Below are 14,223 nucleotides of genomic sequence, written 5' to 3' on the forward strand. Positions count from 1 at the left end.
CTGTACTGCTTATCCACAGCATATGACATATTCCCAATTTTTTTTTCAAGGATTGTGCAGGTGTATACAATATGCTCTATTAGTGTTTTCTTGTTACACATTTCTGTATAGTTTATGGGAAAAAGACACACAGTAAACTAAACCAATGATTCACAAGTAAATAAAATTGCAAATAATTGTGTGTAAAATGTGGATAATTTGAATATATACTAAATGTAATGCAATGACCTTATGATCAATAATGTTGTATCTAATCTAACTACAATGTATAACATAGTTGGAAGTTAGCACTACAAAGGTATTTTGCATATTATAACATTGTAACTCTAAACTGAACTGTCCAGATGTGCCACACATGTAAAAACCCTTTGAAAACAGCACAGTGGCTTCCTGATTCAGTGTGAATGTGCTCTTTAAAAAACATTATTGACAGTCAGACCCAGCAGAGGGCTCCAGAGTTCAAGTTTCCACTCTTAAGGTCTGAGAAGAGGGAGTAAACACAACTGCTCTATACTTATTTTCCCTTTTGCTCTCAGTCTGAGAGGAGGATGGAGCTAGAAATCTAAACAGGGCAGCTGGAGCCTGCAGAGTTCCAGCGAAGCTCTGAGTCTGACCTCCTTACCCACCGAACCCCTCACCAAAACCTACCCTGATCTCTCCGACCCCTCTGACCATCCAGCCAGCACACCATGAAGCTCTGGGTGCTGCTTTGCCTGGCATTGCTTTTGGTGGAGCTCCAAAATGGTGAGTTAATCTCTCTCAATAGATTTATGACTGAAGCAAAAAATATTGCAAGTGCTTTATCACAAGAATTTGGACTGTAGCCTGGAAGTATTTAGAGAATGAGATAATCAGAGGTTATGTAAATATTGCCTGGGGACACCTCTCTGTGATGGGTGTAGAATGGGAGGTGTGTTTACTAAAAACATAAGTCACATTCACACATGGCGAAGACAGATTTTTATACCCACCCCATTTTCTATATTTGCATTTTGTTTGATATATTTTCAAATGTGTTAAAGCTTTACAGAAGAGCTGCATGCAACTTTGTTTTTGCAAAGTGTTTCTGCAGACCAACTCAAACCAGCTGCATCTGAGGCATGCAACAGGCGTTTCTAATTAACTAGCCTTTACTGCTGACCTTTCCTTGGAGCTCTCATTAACTCTCCGCTGAAGAATAAAAACAACAAATCCTGAAAATCTACACTACGGAATAATAATTTTTTCCCTCTCGGTTTATGTGTTCTGTGCCCACTGAGGAAAAAAAAAGAGCAGGCTGCTGAGAAAGAGGCTGTTCTGGACATTTTGTGCCAGTGAAAAAGATTGTACACTTCCTGTTCATCTGTTGTTACAGCTGGGGGAAACACAAAGAGTAGCTCTCCAGATGAGCATACTGAACACCATTCTGACCCTCTGCTGTTTCTGTCAAGACTCATTTTACAGAAACACAAGATATGTTGTGACTTATCTTTGTTGTCTTTATTAAATTAGCTCTCTGTGTTATCCAGGTGCCTGCCAACAACCCAAGCGAAGAAAAGATGTAGGAGAAAACCGCATCAGGCCAGCAGGGAAAAGGTTGAAGGTGCGCCACCCCAAACTAAAAGATGCAGGAGGGAAAGGTCAGTCTCTTCTGACCCAGGTGTTGGATAAAGGACGCTTCCTGCGCCTGGGCCAGACCACAACTATGACTCCTGGGAAGAACATGGAGCTACGTTGCAAAGGCTCTAACATCGGCTGGTCGTACCCAGCTTACCTTGATACCTTCAACGACTCACGCCTCAGGTGCTTAAAGGACACACGCTGTTTTGTTTCATGCTTTGAGTCGATGTTAATGCCAGTGTCTTATCTCTCTGTTTCCCGCCTCCAGCATCAAGCAGAGTGATAAGTACAGTCAGCTGATCCTGACGTCGCCCTCTGCTGCTGACACTGGACCCTACAGCTGCTGGGTGATTGTATGTGATGGTACAGAATGTGAGAAGGACCATGATCACATATATGTCTCACACATCTATTTCACAGGTGATTAAATATGATACACACAAACATGCATTTTCTGATTTTAACAAGAAGTAAAGACTACATGTTGTTCATGACATGTATTAGTTATTAATAAACTAGTTATTCATTCTTTATTAACAGTAATCAGATCATTAATAAGCTATTGTATGTGTTGCTAGGCTGAGAAGCCACATTTCAGTGACGTATCCCTTTAGTTGGTGTGTGATCTCTGCCAAGAAGCTCATTTTGCTTGTTTAGCCTGTAAGGCTGCACCAATCAATATTTTTTTTATTATTGATGTCAATACTGTATATTAAAGCATCACTTCATCAAATTTCAGCCTTATCTCTAGTCATCTGAATTAGCAATTCAGTTTGAAAAATGTCTGCATTTGTTGCCAATTACAACACAGCAACAAGATCTGTTCTTCAGAAACCAGCGCTGTGATTTGAGGTGTAAAGTGACATAGTTGGGGTTAAGGAATAACTAAAGGTTATTTCTGCTTGGATTTCTGGCATGCTCTAGATGCTGCTAAAACATCCTGCTTTTTTTAAAATTGCAATCTCGCTATGTTTCAAACAGTAAAAATGATACATCCCAAAATATGAGTTGTGAGGATGTTATCGATGAGGCTGCATTTTACAGTTTTAGCTGACTCGGATATTCAGCTGTATGTATTAAAGCCAGAGTGGGTATGAGTGTTGGGTATCAGAGGCTTGTGCAAATTGTATCATGGCTGCCAACATGGCTCTGTGAAAAGGAAAGCTCAGTTTTCTTGGTCAGTATAGCACTCACTGAGGAATTTATTGCTTCTGTTTATTACGTTTACCATCAACACTGACTAGACATCCATATAAAGTAGCAAAATGTTCCTTTAACAACAGATCAAATGAGTACATGTAATATGAAAGGTTTAGTATAGCAAGAAACAGACATAGTGAGGAACCAACAGAGAATTATCAGCTCTATAGTGCTTGGTAGCATCTTTTAGCTCATTGTGTTGGTTTTACAGCCAGCAGCTGTTTTTATTCACTCTCACCACTCTCATCAACCTCATTTTCAGCCCCAGCAGGTTTCAGGAAAAAAAACAAAAAAACAAAACCTTTGTACACCAAGTGCCTAACACTAAACAGCAGTTAGCAGTTAGCAGGTGAACATAGTGGAGCAATTAGCTGCTTAAGAGCCTTTAACTCTTTAGACCTTTAACAACTTTATATGGTGATAATTGTTATTAATAGTTATATAATAGTTGGTCAACCCTACTGTAGAGCAACTGCATCCATTTCAAAGTTATACTTGCAGGCCTGAAGGAAACCATAACCTATTAGTAGCCATTATAACCTCACATGTAAGTCTTTAATAATCGCCCCAAAACTCTGCATCCTATTATATTAATCATTGATAGTGTCATTTGTGACATTGATGCCTCTAATTTGTTGTTTAAATGTGTTGCTGTGGTCTAATGCCTTCTTCAAAGGTCAACAGCTGTTGATGGACACTTTTACTGTCTCAGCTTGGTGACTGGGTGACCTGTGATAGAGGACAGATAAACATCTGCTCTATGAACCTCATTTCCAGTGAAACCCACTAACTGTTTCTCTCCCTCTGATCAGACCAGGACAACCTTTTCGTCCCGTCTGCCATCCACTTTGAGATCGTGTACCTGCGTCCAGACAGACCTGCTGTGGTGCCATGTCGTGTAACCGACCCACAAGCCAAGGTGTCCTTGCACAGAGAGGTCCCTGCTGAGGAGATCCCAGCCAATGGGACCACCGTGACCTATGACCCCACCAAGGGATTTATCCTGCAGAGCCCCAGCCTTGAACATCAGGGGGTCTTATACTGCAAGGCTGTGACCAAGGGCACCCCTCAGGTTTCCATAAAGTACCAGCTGCTCTATGTGGAGGGTAAAGATGCAGAAATCACACACACACTGCTTACTATGATCATAAATAACCTGCATCACCTCTGCTGCAATCATTTTCCTTTGCCTTTAAATTGTAACTTTATACAGTAATTTGTCAACTTATTGACTCAAAGTGCCAAAACCCACGTTGAGAGGGGTTTTCACAAAGTCATGAATCAGTGTTGGTTATTTTGCTTCATCATCATCCAAGAAATGGCCGTATTTCAGAGCTGTCAAAAGCCTTCTCATGGCTGAGTTTAGTTTATTGTGGACGCTCGCCAGCTGAAATGGAAACACTCTGTTGGGATTAGAGATGAATTTATGAAATGGAATTGTGTGTGGTTTAGATATATTAAGCTGTCATAGCTTGTTTGACTGATAGATGGAGTGAAATAGAAATTATACATTGGACTGTGGGAATACCCCAGAGCTTTGATCACATACTGTACATTGAATACATTTGTAGAGAAAATACTTAACTGTAACTGATCTGATGTAGCTCACTTCCTATTGAGTTAGTGTAGATAGCTATACTTTCCTATGTAAAGGAGGAGATGAAACTAGAAAATGAATATCTTTCTTTTGTTGACAGTTCCTAGTGGACCACCATTTGTGAGCCTAGAGGCGTCTCCAGAGTCGGTGAGAGGAGGCGACAACCTCAATGTAACCTGCACTGTGCTGGGTGAGCCAGAGGTGGACATCAACTTCACCTGGGTTTACCCTGGTCAGGTAAGAAGAACACTAGGCTCAAAATTAAGGGTTAGGGTAAGGAACCAGCAGCCACCTAGATAAAAACTGTGGTTATACATGTCAGCTCAGTTCAGTTTCATTATTGTGCCAAAGGAGATGTTTGTTTTACAACCAGAAGTAATAGAAAATATCTATAACTATATTAAATATACGTTTTTTTCTGTAACAGAAACAGTAATGATTCAATTATATCAAGTCTTTCACATACAGTAGACAGTGGATTCAGAATAATGGTACACTTTGTCACAGTAGTACTAACAATAAACTACACTTAACATTTTGCTATTAAAATTAATTAGAGTGATAAAAAGAGAAAATTATATAAAATTAACAGTAACAAACAAATACCTTTTTATTATATTATTTCTTGAAGGGGATACAATATGGATGGAATATGATAGTAGACACATTATTATTATATTAATAAAAAAACACAATTTGAGAATTTTAGTGTCAACATCAGTCAAGACTATTTCAAATAAATGTGTCGTTACTTAAAGACAGATTTATATTGAATGATCATTTAGTTATTTTATGGCATTGTTGAAATGTAAATGAATTTACTCACTTAATAAAAATAAAATTATTACAATGACCACTAAAAATTAATGTCTTTTTAAGTGCCGCTCTTCAACCTCCATACAAACTACTGCATATGTTATTTTTTTTTAGTTGTTCACTATACCTGAAAATATAAGCAGTAATACCTATTTTAAGATAACCATCCACAACTTCTTAAACACTGAGATGATTTGGTAGTTAAAGACTACAACAAAATAAATGATTGTTAATAACGTCCTGTAGTGCTTGTCACCAGCAAGTTACAAGATGTTAGTCAAAAGTCATGTTTTATTTTTATCATGTAGGATCACCGTCCTGTTCACGTCCAAACCTCCTGGAGGCTGGTCAACAGAGGTTTGGGTCACACCACGCGCATATCACAAAGTGTCATGACTGTAGAGGACATGGAGACCATTGACTTTGGAAACTACATGTGCAAAGCCAAGAACCTGCACGGTGAGACAATTGTGACAATCGACATCATCTCCAAATAGCCCCAGCATGATGGCCTGTATCACGGTTATGTTTGTAAACTGGATGTATTTTTAGATCACAGATTGTGATAACAATAAACAGATTTGCTACATATATTTGTTTATGAGATCTTTTCTTTTATTTTTAGATTCAGCCCACAAACAGCATCATGTGTGAAAGGTTAATATCTGGGTGCAGGGATGTTTAATCAATTTTGTAGTTCTTACATTAAAAAGCATCAATTACACACTGACCAATTCTGAGTTATCTATTTTGCAGAGGCATGACTCTTCCTCTGGTTTATAGCTGTGATAAAATGATTCATTTTCCACAATGAGTCTAAACATGAATCACAACTATCAGAAGTCCTGAAGATGTCAACACTCAATATCAATGGGAACATTTGAGAAGCCAAAATCTGTAAAAAAAAAACAAAAAAAACCCCTGATATCAGACAGCAAGCAGATGAATGCTGCTAACACTTTTTGACTTCTATAATATCAAATGTAAAAAAAAAAAAAAAACGACTGGAGTTTAAGCAAAATGTAAGCCAAAAGCATATTAGACAGTGAGACAAAGAGCCTCATTTGTCATATGAGGCAGCACCCGCCTGCTGTAAATTCTGGCACTCGGTTGGGTCAGACATCTTATCAAACATGGGTGACTGATCACAATTAGCCTCTACGGTACATTTAAGTTCAATATTGATGCTGGAAAAGAGGAGCAGCATCCATCAGACTCTGCTCTGGGTTTATAGTAGCATGTGGTGAAGAGGAGAATCTGGTTCAAAGCTTGAGCTGTGTGCCAGGCTGACGTACTAATGCGCTCCGTATGTGGAATGTGATGTGCAGGCCCAGAACTTATTTTAATCCAACGCAACACTTGCTGCATTTTCCACTTTGCTTTCTCAACAAACCTTTTGCTGAGTTTTGCTGGTTGTTATGATTTTGAAATGAACCTCACTTCCTGAATGTTTGTGGTTTCATAAAACACTTAATGATATTTCCACTAGAACACAAATCTTGACTTTAATATACCAGATTTAAAACAAGACTTTTATTAATTGCATATTTCAAACAGGATCAACACACTGATAACATCAATTCCACACAAATACTCTTTTGAGACATATCCAAGCTGCAGTGTCTCCGACAAGTACAAGCAAAGCTACTTCCCGTCAACTCTTTGCAAAGACCCCGACTTTAAAGCTGCGTGAGGGAGTTCAGTTAAGGGGTGGGGCGTTTGACAAGAACCGAACACATGCACAAAGACTTGGATTGGTCCCTTGGTCGAACAAACAAAAGTGAAAAAAATAAACATGTTTGAGGCCACAGATCTTATTCAAAACTGTTGATCTAAAAATAACCTTATGGAAGTTCTGAACATGCCCATGAGAGATCTGGGCTGGAAAACAGCCTGCGTATGAAAACGATAACGTCTTTTTTTTTTTTTTTTTTTTGTACATGGAGGGTCTGTACAGCGCAGTGGGTGTGTTGGTAACGTGACAGTTTTAAGTGTCACTCTTGCACAGTTAGCGGTGAGAAATGGTGCAGGAATCCAAAAGAAGCCGCTACATATGTCGAACATATTTAAATACAAGTACATCCCGGGGAGGGACAATGTCATCTGCATCTGTAATTCTGAATCCAGACTTTCCATGGCTGTAGTCTCCAAACACACAAAGACATCTCTCATACTGCAGGGCTACGTCTGCACATGTATGCATATTGATTTTACTGAATGTACTGTATGTGTGTTGAGCTTCAGGAAAGACAAGCCTCTGCCAACAACTACATGTAACAAAAATAGTGTTTCATTACATAGAAGTCCTGAGATTTCCTCCCCCCTCTTCCCCCCTCAGACGTGAAAGGCAAAGAACAAGGTGGCCTTGCTATTAAGTGCTTCTGTGCAACAACAATTTTTTTTTTTTTTTTTTTTTAAACAGTTTGTAGTGTCTCTGTACAGAAAATGTCAATCCTGACGGAGCCAAGGCTCGAGCTGTTGTGTTGCTAAGCGCACAGGAAACAAACATGGCTCTTCATTCCAGAGGGACAACTCAAAAAACGAGAAGGTCTGCTTGCTGGAAGCAGGAGCCCCGTCGTTATCTGGGTGAGACCGGAGGGCTGGATAGGATGCCGGAGCTGCGGGGCGACTGGAAGCTGAAAGAGTGGGAAGGTGAAGTGGAGGTGGGGGAAACCTTGTGGGGGCTGCTGAGGTCTCCGTTATGCAGCTTCCACATCAGCTCCTCGTTCTCCATCGACAAACGCTTGTTCACCTTGGACTCCTTATGAAGGGATTCCTGTAGCACCGCCTGCTCGGTAGACAGTTGTCTGAAAAGCAGCAAACACAGACATGTCAGACACCATGTGGAGAGCAAACCTCCATTTTTCATTTATTCTGATGTGTCGGCAAAATCAGTGACAAGTGGTTTGATGCTTCAAAGTCTGGTTTTAATCATTTTATATGAGTGCAGGGAAAAAAACAAAACAGAAGAGCGGGGAGCTCTTACCTTGACAGTGCAGCATGTCTTTCCATGCGTGCTTTGAGATCCTCATTCTCCTGCTGGACCTTCTTCAGGTGCTCGTCCAACTTTACATTTTTCTCTGTCTGGAAAGAAAAGAAAAGAAAAAAGAAATTCAAGATTCAAGTGTTTTTGGGTTCTTTTTTTTTTTTTTCTTGTCTCGATGCCCAGTAATCATTTTCATGTGCTTCAGGCCTCACCAGTTTGTCTATCTCCATCATCTTCTTCTCCTGCTGGTGGAGCTGTTTGTTTTTGATATCCAGCACCACTTTGAGGCTGTCCAGCTCCTGCTCCAGGTACAGGGTGTGGGAGTCCTTCTGCAGGGACAAATAAATAGCACCGAGATGTTCAGGGACTGTTCATGAAATTTCACTTCATGAAATGAGGGTGTAAAATACAGGTGGTCTCATAAACACCATGCGGGCGCCATGCATCGCTTACTAAAACCTCACAGGGACAACCAAAATTAGCATGTTTAATTGTCAAACTAATGACTCATCATAAAATCTACAACAAGATAATGTGTTGTACATGTACTTTAGGTAGTGTCCTTTTTAACTAAACACCAATATGTAAGCTGATCTGCTGCTAATACTGCTCTTATTATTTATCTATTAATAGCAGATGTGGAGTGGAGGGGTAATGTGAGGTAGTTACCTTAATGACTCTGCTGTGCCATGGCAGACTGCTGAGTATGTGGGGCTGCCACTTAACACTGATGAAGAGTGGCAGCCTCACCGTACCACAGCACTCTGGGAAAATTACAATCTATGTTCTGGCCAGAGAGAGGAGCAGGAGGAGCAGTTTAGCAGAGTTAACCCTCTCCAGTTCATCTTACATGGTAAAGAATGGTTAATAGAATCTGGACTGGGCTGCATCAGTTTAATTTGTGCAGAAAATCCTTTCTAAGTTTTTAGAAAGTTCTAGCTTTACTAAATCAGGTTGCATCATTAAAACTTGAAAGTTAAGAAATGTCTAAGATAGAAATTATGTAAATGGTTTGCTAGGAAACATCTGTAACGCCATCCAATAAGAAGTGACCAACCAATGTCAATAGGAAGTCACTGTAGCATCACTGACTGTAATACTGTAATTCAATACTTTATGAATGTAGGTCTGACTTTGTTTATTTCTATCTGCATACCTGTTTTTTTGTGAAATTTATAAAAGTCAGATATTCTATATTACTTCTTTTACTCAGATAGCAAGTATAACCTTGGCTTTATCTGTTTGTTAAGGAAGAACTTGTTTGCGTGGTGCAACTGGCTTTAATTTACTGGTGCATAAATCTGCACTGAACATTTAACTAGGAAAGTTTGAACAAAAAATCAGCTGCTGCAACTGGCTCCAGAGCTACTTAAAAAGGAACTCTTTTAAGAAAACACATTCATTTTTGTTTTGTCCTGTTGGTCATTAATCTTTCTGGTTATCACTGGGTCTAAGATTTCCCCATGCTTTATGCACAGGGGCGAGAAACACCAGTCATGAGATGCCTCTAAAGTGGAGCTCTGCTATAATAAGCCCACAGATAAGATTACCTGACACTTTTCAGCCAGCTCTCTCCTCCTCTTCTCCTCTGCCGTTAACTTCTCAATTAGGGCATTGTTCTCTTCAGTCAGCTCCTGAATCTGTCCCTGCAGACACGCAGCACAACACAAACAAACTGAGCAAACTTTTACGCACTGGTTCATCCGTTCATGAGTTATTTTCATCTTGTGGCATATTATTCTTTGTGTGGAAAAAAAAAGAAAGAAAAAAAAAAAGAGTCAAACTTACAGACAAAGCGGCTTCTCCTTCTTTCAAAGTTTTGTCCAAAGACTGCAGCTCCTGATTGTGGGTTTTCCTGAGCTCTGGAGAAGTTACATGGTATGGTACAGGTATTATGGCATTAGAATAAGAAAATAGTACAATAAAAGCGAATGACAAATTATAATTTCATGTTGAGATACAATAAATGAACTATAATAGCCAATTATATATTATATATAGTCAGTCCAGTCATTTTTGCTCACCTTCCAGCGAGTTTTCATACTGCTGTTTAACACACTGCAGCTGCTCTGTATGGCTGTTCTCAAGTTCCAGCTTCAAGGCTTCATGATTGGCTTTAAGCTCACTCAACTTTTTTTTTTTTTTTTTTTTAAAAAGGGAAGAAAAACACAGAATTCACTCAATTTAACCACAACAGTACTGATCATTAGGCACTTTCAAGCACTGCATTACATCATAAGTTACAGGTGTTTTCTTCTTAAGTGTAAAAAAGTACAATACGTTTTCATCAACATCTTCAGACAAACCTGCTGTTGCATGAGACTCTTGCACTTGTCGGCCTCATCCTGGTAGTTGAGATGGACCTTGTCCCACTCGGCCTGGTAGAAGGCCTGCAGTCTCTGCTCCAGCTCATTCAGGTCCTTCTGGTGCTGTGCCTGCACTTTCAGCAGCGCATCCTCCAGAGCCAATCGCAGCTCCTCCTTCTCTTTCTCCAGACGTTCAGACGAATGGACTGAGCAAACTGGAAAAAGAAAACTGCGCTCAGTAAACCTTCATCTTTCATCATGGTGAAACAGTGACAGGGCATTTACATGATGTTCAGGGACTGTACGCAGCTGTGCAGCCTGGGTGATATTCATTGGTAAAAAAAAAAAGGACGGAGAAAACTTCTATTTGCTTGTAAAAGACATTTGATATGTCCACTGACGAGTCTCAGTTCAGTAATATCCCCCTTGATGCAAATATGTCACTAAATGCCCTCTAAAAAGAAATGGAAAATCTGACTTCAACAGGGAGTTGCCTCCAATAATTGACTGCACATGCCAGTTATTTATGGCTAAGATGAAGACATGGTGAAAAAAGTGTCAAGTGTTTCACAATATCTTGAAATCAGTAACATGGGCAACAGATTTCACATCGTGCTCTCCTCCGCTTTCGACAGTTTGCCATTTTTAAGCTTGTGTGAGTCGAGGCTTTTGTGTTCCTTTCATATTGGTCTCAAACTTTTTCCATTGCACTGTGTTTATGTCTGCTTTGGAGTGGGTGACCAACTCCACAAGCTGTCTCCAGTTTAAGTGCCTGTGTGCAAGCAGTGTTGGTCGCTACAGTGATGGTGTGCAGCTGTGCAGAATAAGAAAGTCTGAATTCAGCAGGTACATTTTTTTTGATAAGGAAGGTCTCAAATACACAATATAACATTGAACCAAATACTATTGACATTTTGAAAAGATGTGTAAACAATCTACTTATTAGACTGGACGGTTGCTGCCTAGACTGCAGAGTGTCTGTTTTTGCACAGCTGAGCTCTGAAGGACTAATACTGCAATGCAGGAGTGTAAGGATTCACCTTGCCCAGACTGGAATAATGGCAGCAGGTCCAAGAACAAAAGCCAAGTTAACATGGGGACTATCTATCAGGTTTTGGCATGTACAGCCCGACTAACGGAGGACAGCATTCCCCAACCATGTGTAACCGAGATCTGGTCATATGAGCACTTTCCCGTCCGAATCCACCCACCAAAACAAACACCTCGTGGTTCATATGAGGATGTAAGACCCAGTTTATTTGAAGGCTATCTACATTTTGGCCCATAGTTTGGCAAGGGTTTTGGAAAGTCACTGATATTGCAGATGCTGAAACAGGCAGGATCCTCTTAGATGTAGTTTTAAGTATGAGGCACGATAACTAAGGGCGTGTTGTTGTATCACATATTGGCTGCGGCCCAAGACTATAATTTATTGCTGTATGAGGAGTGAGATCAGCGTGGAAACAGGCAGAGACAAAGAAACAAACAAAAAAGGCAAGCTAAAGACTTCCAAACATCTTTTACTACACTTACTACACTACAAAAAAAAGGTCTATCTAAGGTCAGCGTAGGTGAAGAATGTGTTCAAGCACAGATATAACAGTGCTCAGAATATAAGAGCAGTCATGTGGAAGTCCCGAGGCTGTGGCACGTCTGGATACAAGCATCAGGAGGAGGGGAGGAGCCACAACGCTCCTGCTGCCTCGAGTAAGAAAGATAAAAGCTGGTGTGTAAGCGCGTGTTGTGCAAGGTTATTCTGTGCGGGAGCACTTAGGCTGGACGTAAGACATTGTCCCCAGACTTCACAGGGCCTCAGGTGGTGCAGCATTCCACCACTGGGAGCCTCAGTTGTGTGGGGTCAGAGGTCAGCCTCAGGAATGGGCTGACACCACTCTACTCAGAAACAGGCGCTTTGACAAATGGGTAGCGCAGGACAATGCAATTAACAAGTGGAGGAAGACACTCGGGGTATATCTCTGTGGGGAGTAAAAACAAAAAAACCCCACCCTGCATGCAGAAATAGTAATATCTAAATTAAGATACACCAGTTCTAACAAACAAAACCTATACTGAACTTCAAGATTCAAGACTAAATTTCATTACTATAAACACAGAATTTAAAGCACCAATGACTCAAATTGATCACACAACCAAAAAAGAAAACCAAGATACTAATGATGAAAAAACAAAGACATAACCCAAAATGTGTCCTGACTTTCTCATCAAAACTCAACAATCAAATCAATGACTAAACACCAGACTTAAACTCAGACCCCTGTACCAGGACTGTGTACTTTGGTGATAACTACTGTATACACAGCTCATGTGAGAACAAGGTGACCTGACTTACCCAGCTCTCCTCGAAGATTGACCAGCTCCTGTGACAGCTCCCTGCAATGCCTCGTGGCTTCATCACGCTGCAGAAAAACAATCAAATAAAAAGAGAAGTAAAACAGTCATGCACATGCTCGTGATGATTTGTTTTGACACTGAGATGAGCTTAAATCAGCAAAGTCAAGACCACAGCTTATTCACAATTATCAGAGAAGTTATGTGCATTTGGAAACACCCTGACACACACTCATATAAATGAATGCAGTTTTCCTTCCAGGATATTATGTTTGACTGCCAAATGCAAATATTTTAATAGCACTGCAGCAGCTCATAAGAAAAAAAACAAAACAAAACTTGACATTCGACTTGTGTTTTCAGTCTTAGCATATGCTTCTTGTTGCTGTAACTCCTTTACTTCTCCCTTTCTGACTCAGTTTTGCAGTGGGGGAGGCTGCGCTGTAGCTGCAGTGCTTTTCCAGACTTAAACTGACGCATAGATGATCCAAAAACTGTTTATCATTCGTCTGCTACCTTTCTCTGACTACGCTGAGTCACATAAATAACCAGATGTGCATTACATCACACTACGAGCATAATTAGCAATTATGACTGGACAAAAACAACTAAAAAGAAGCAAAACAAGTTAACAGTAACAGATGAGACGAGATAAACATCACTTCACTGATCATCAGGTAATAAAAAAACACATTCCAGTCTGTCTCACTGTTCCTCAGATCCACATCTATTCCTCACTGCAGAGTAGAACAATGTAGAAGCCAGTTACCCTGTCTGCAGAGCAGGGAGCACTAAGGCACGATCTGCTGCCAGAACAGCCCATGATCCAGACTCAGCCTGGGGTTTGGGTGCCGGAGTCCCCCACTCCACCCCCCCAGCTGTGGAGACCCAGTACGCCAGGACAAACAGTGGTCCAGGTGGACGCACCACCTCCACACGCCTCCTCCTAGACTGCTCTGACTACATCTGAGGTAGGACTGAAAAAGCCGCTTCACTGGCTGTGGTGAGTGACTGCAGAGTGCTTTACCGTATTCCACCTAAAAAAACAAAAAGGGGGCAGGCTACACTGCGCACTAGAACAGCTTCCTCACCGTGGAGGCGAGGTCACTTTAAGACAGAGCTGAAAGCAGCCAGAGTGGAGCAAACAGATAAATTGTACAGAGCTGTCTGACATCAGGCTAATGGAGCAGGACTTGTGCTGTGCAGTGACCTTCCCAGGAGATACATAGACAGGCTTCATTACCACCATCCCCCCACCCGTCATCTAAACCTACATTCAATCATCCCCTCACCCCTCTGCACCAGTACCTTACGATCTACTGTGAGCTGCTTCATGGGTACAGTCTCTCCATTAGGTGATGATACAGTCC

The 14,223-nt window shown here is 40.7% G+C and overlaps 2 protein-coding genes across 3 annotated transcripts in view; one reads left to right on the forward strand and one right to left on the reverse strand.

The window, feature by feature from the left end:
• The first annotated feature begins 517 nt into the window (after nt 1–517).
• pdgfrl (platelet-derived growth factor receptor-like) lies at nt 518–5,782 on the forward strand. Its single transcript, XM_053323319.1, has 6 exons — nt 518–744; nt 1,509–1,782; nt 1,868–2,019; nt 3,612–3,905; nt 4,497–4,633; nt 5,521–5,782. Exons 1-6 carry the CDS (start codon nt 690–692, stop codon nt 5,707–5,709), a joined length of 1,101 nt encoding a protein of 366 aa, XP_053179294.1. The 5' UTR covers nt 518–689; the 3' UTR covers nt 5,710–5,782.
• A 929-nt stretch (nt 5,783–6,711) lies between these two features.
• The window catches only part of mtus1a (microtubule associated tumor suppressor 1a), a 30,200-nt gene continuing 22,688 nt past the window's right edge, over nt 6,712–14,223 (reverse strand). For both annotated transcript variants that reach the window (XM_053323306.1, XM_053323305.1), the window contains exons 8-15: nt 12,855–12,921; nt 10,505–10,719; nt 10,223–10,328; nt 9,987–10,060; nt 9,749–9,844; nt 8,411–8,527; nt 8,199–8,296; nt 6,712–8,019 (exon numbers count right to left, since the gene is read on the reverse strand). In XM_053323306.1, the coding sequence (XP_053179281.1) occupies nt 7,791–8,019; nt 8,199–8,296; nt 8,411–8,527; nt 9,749–9,844; nt 9,987–10,060; nt 10,223–10,328; nt 10,505–10,719; nt 12,855–12,921 (1,002 nt within the window). In that variant the 3' untranslated portion in view covers nt 6,712–7,790. The remainder of the gene's footprint in view (nt 8,020–8,198; nt 8,297–8,410; nt 8,528–9,748; nt 9,845–9,986; nt 10,061–10,222; nt 10,329–10,504; nt 10,720–12,854; nt 12,922–14,223) is intronic.

Source organism: Scomber japonicus, chromosome 8 (assembly GCF_027409825.1).
Source record: "Scomber japonicus isolate fScoJap1 chromosome 8, fScoJap1.pri, whole genome shotgun sequence".
Lineage (NCBI taxonomy): Eukaryota > Metazoa > Chordata > Actinopteri > Scombriformes > Scombridae > Scomber > Scomber japonicus.

Bases quoted from the DNA above. Each gene is read 5' to 3' on its own strand.
- pdgfrl (XM_053323319.1), top strand. From the start codon at position 690: ATGAAGCTCTGGGTGCTGCTTTGCCTGGCATTGCTTTTGGTGGAGCTC. The intron at 745-1,508 runs GTGAGTTAATCT...TGTGTTATCCAG, and splicing joins TTTGGTGGAGCTCCAAAATG to GTGCCTGCCAACAACCCAAG. The intron at 3,906-4,496 runs GTAAAGATGCAG...TTTTGTTGACAG, and splicing joins CCAGCTGCTCTATGTGGAGG to TTCCTAGTGGACCACCATTT.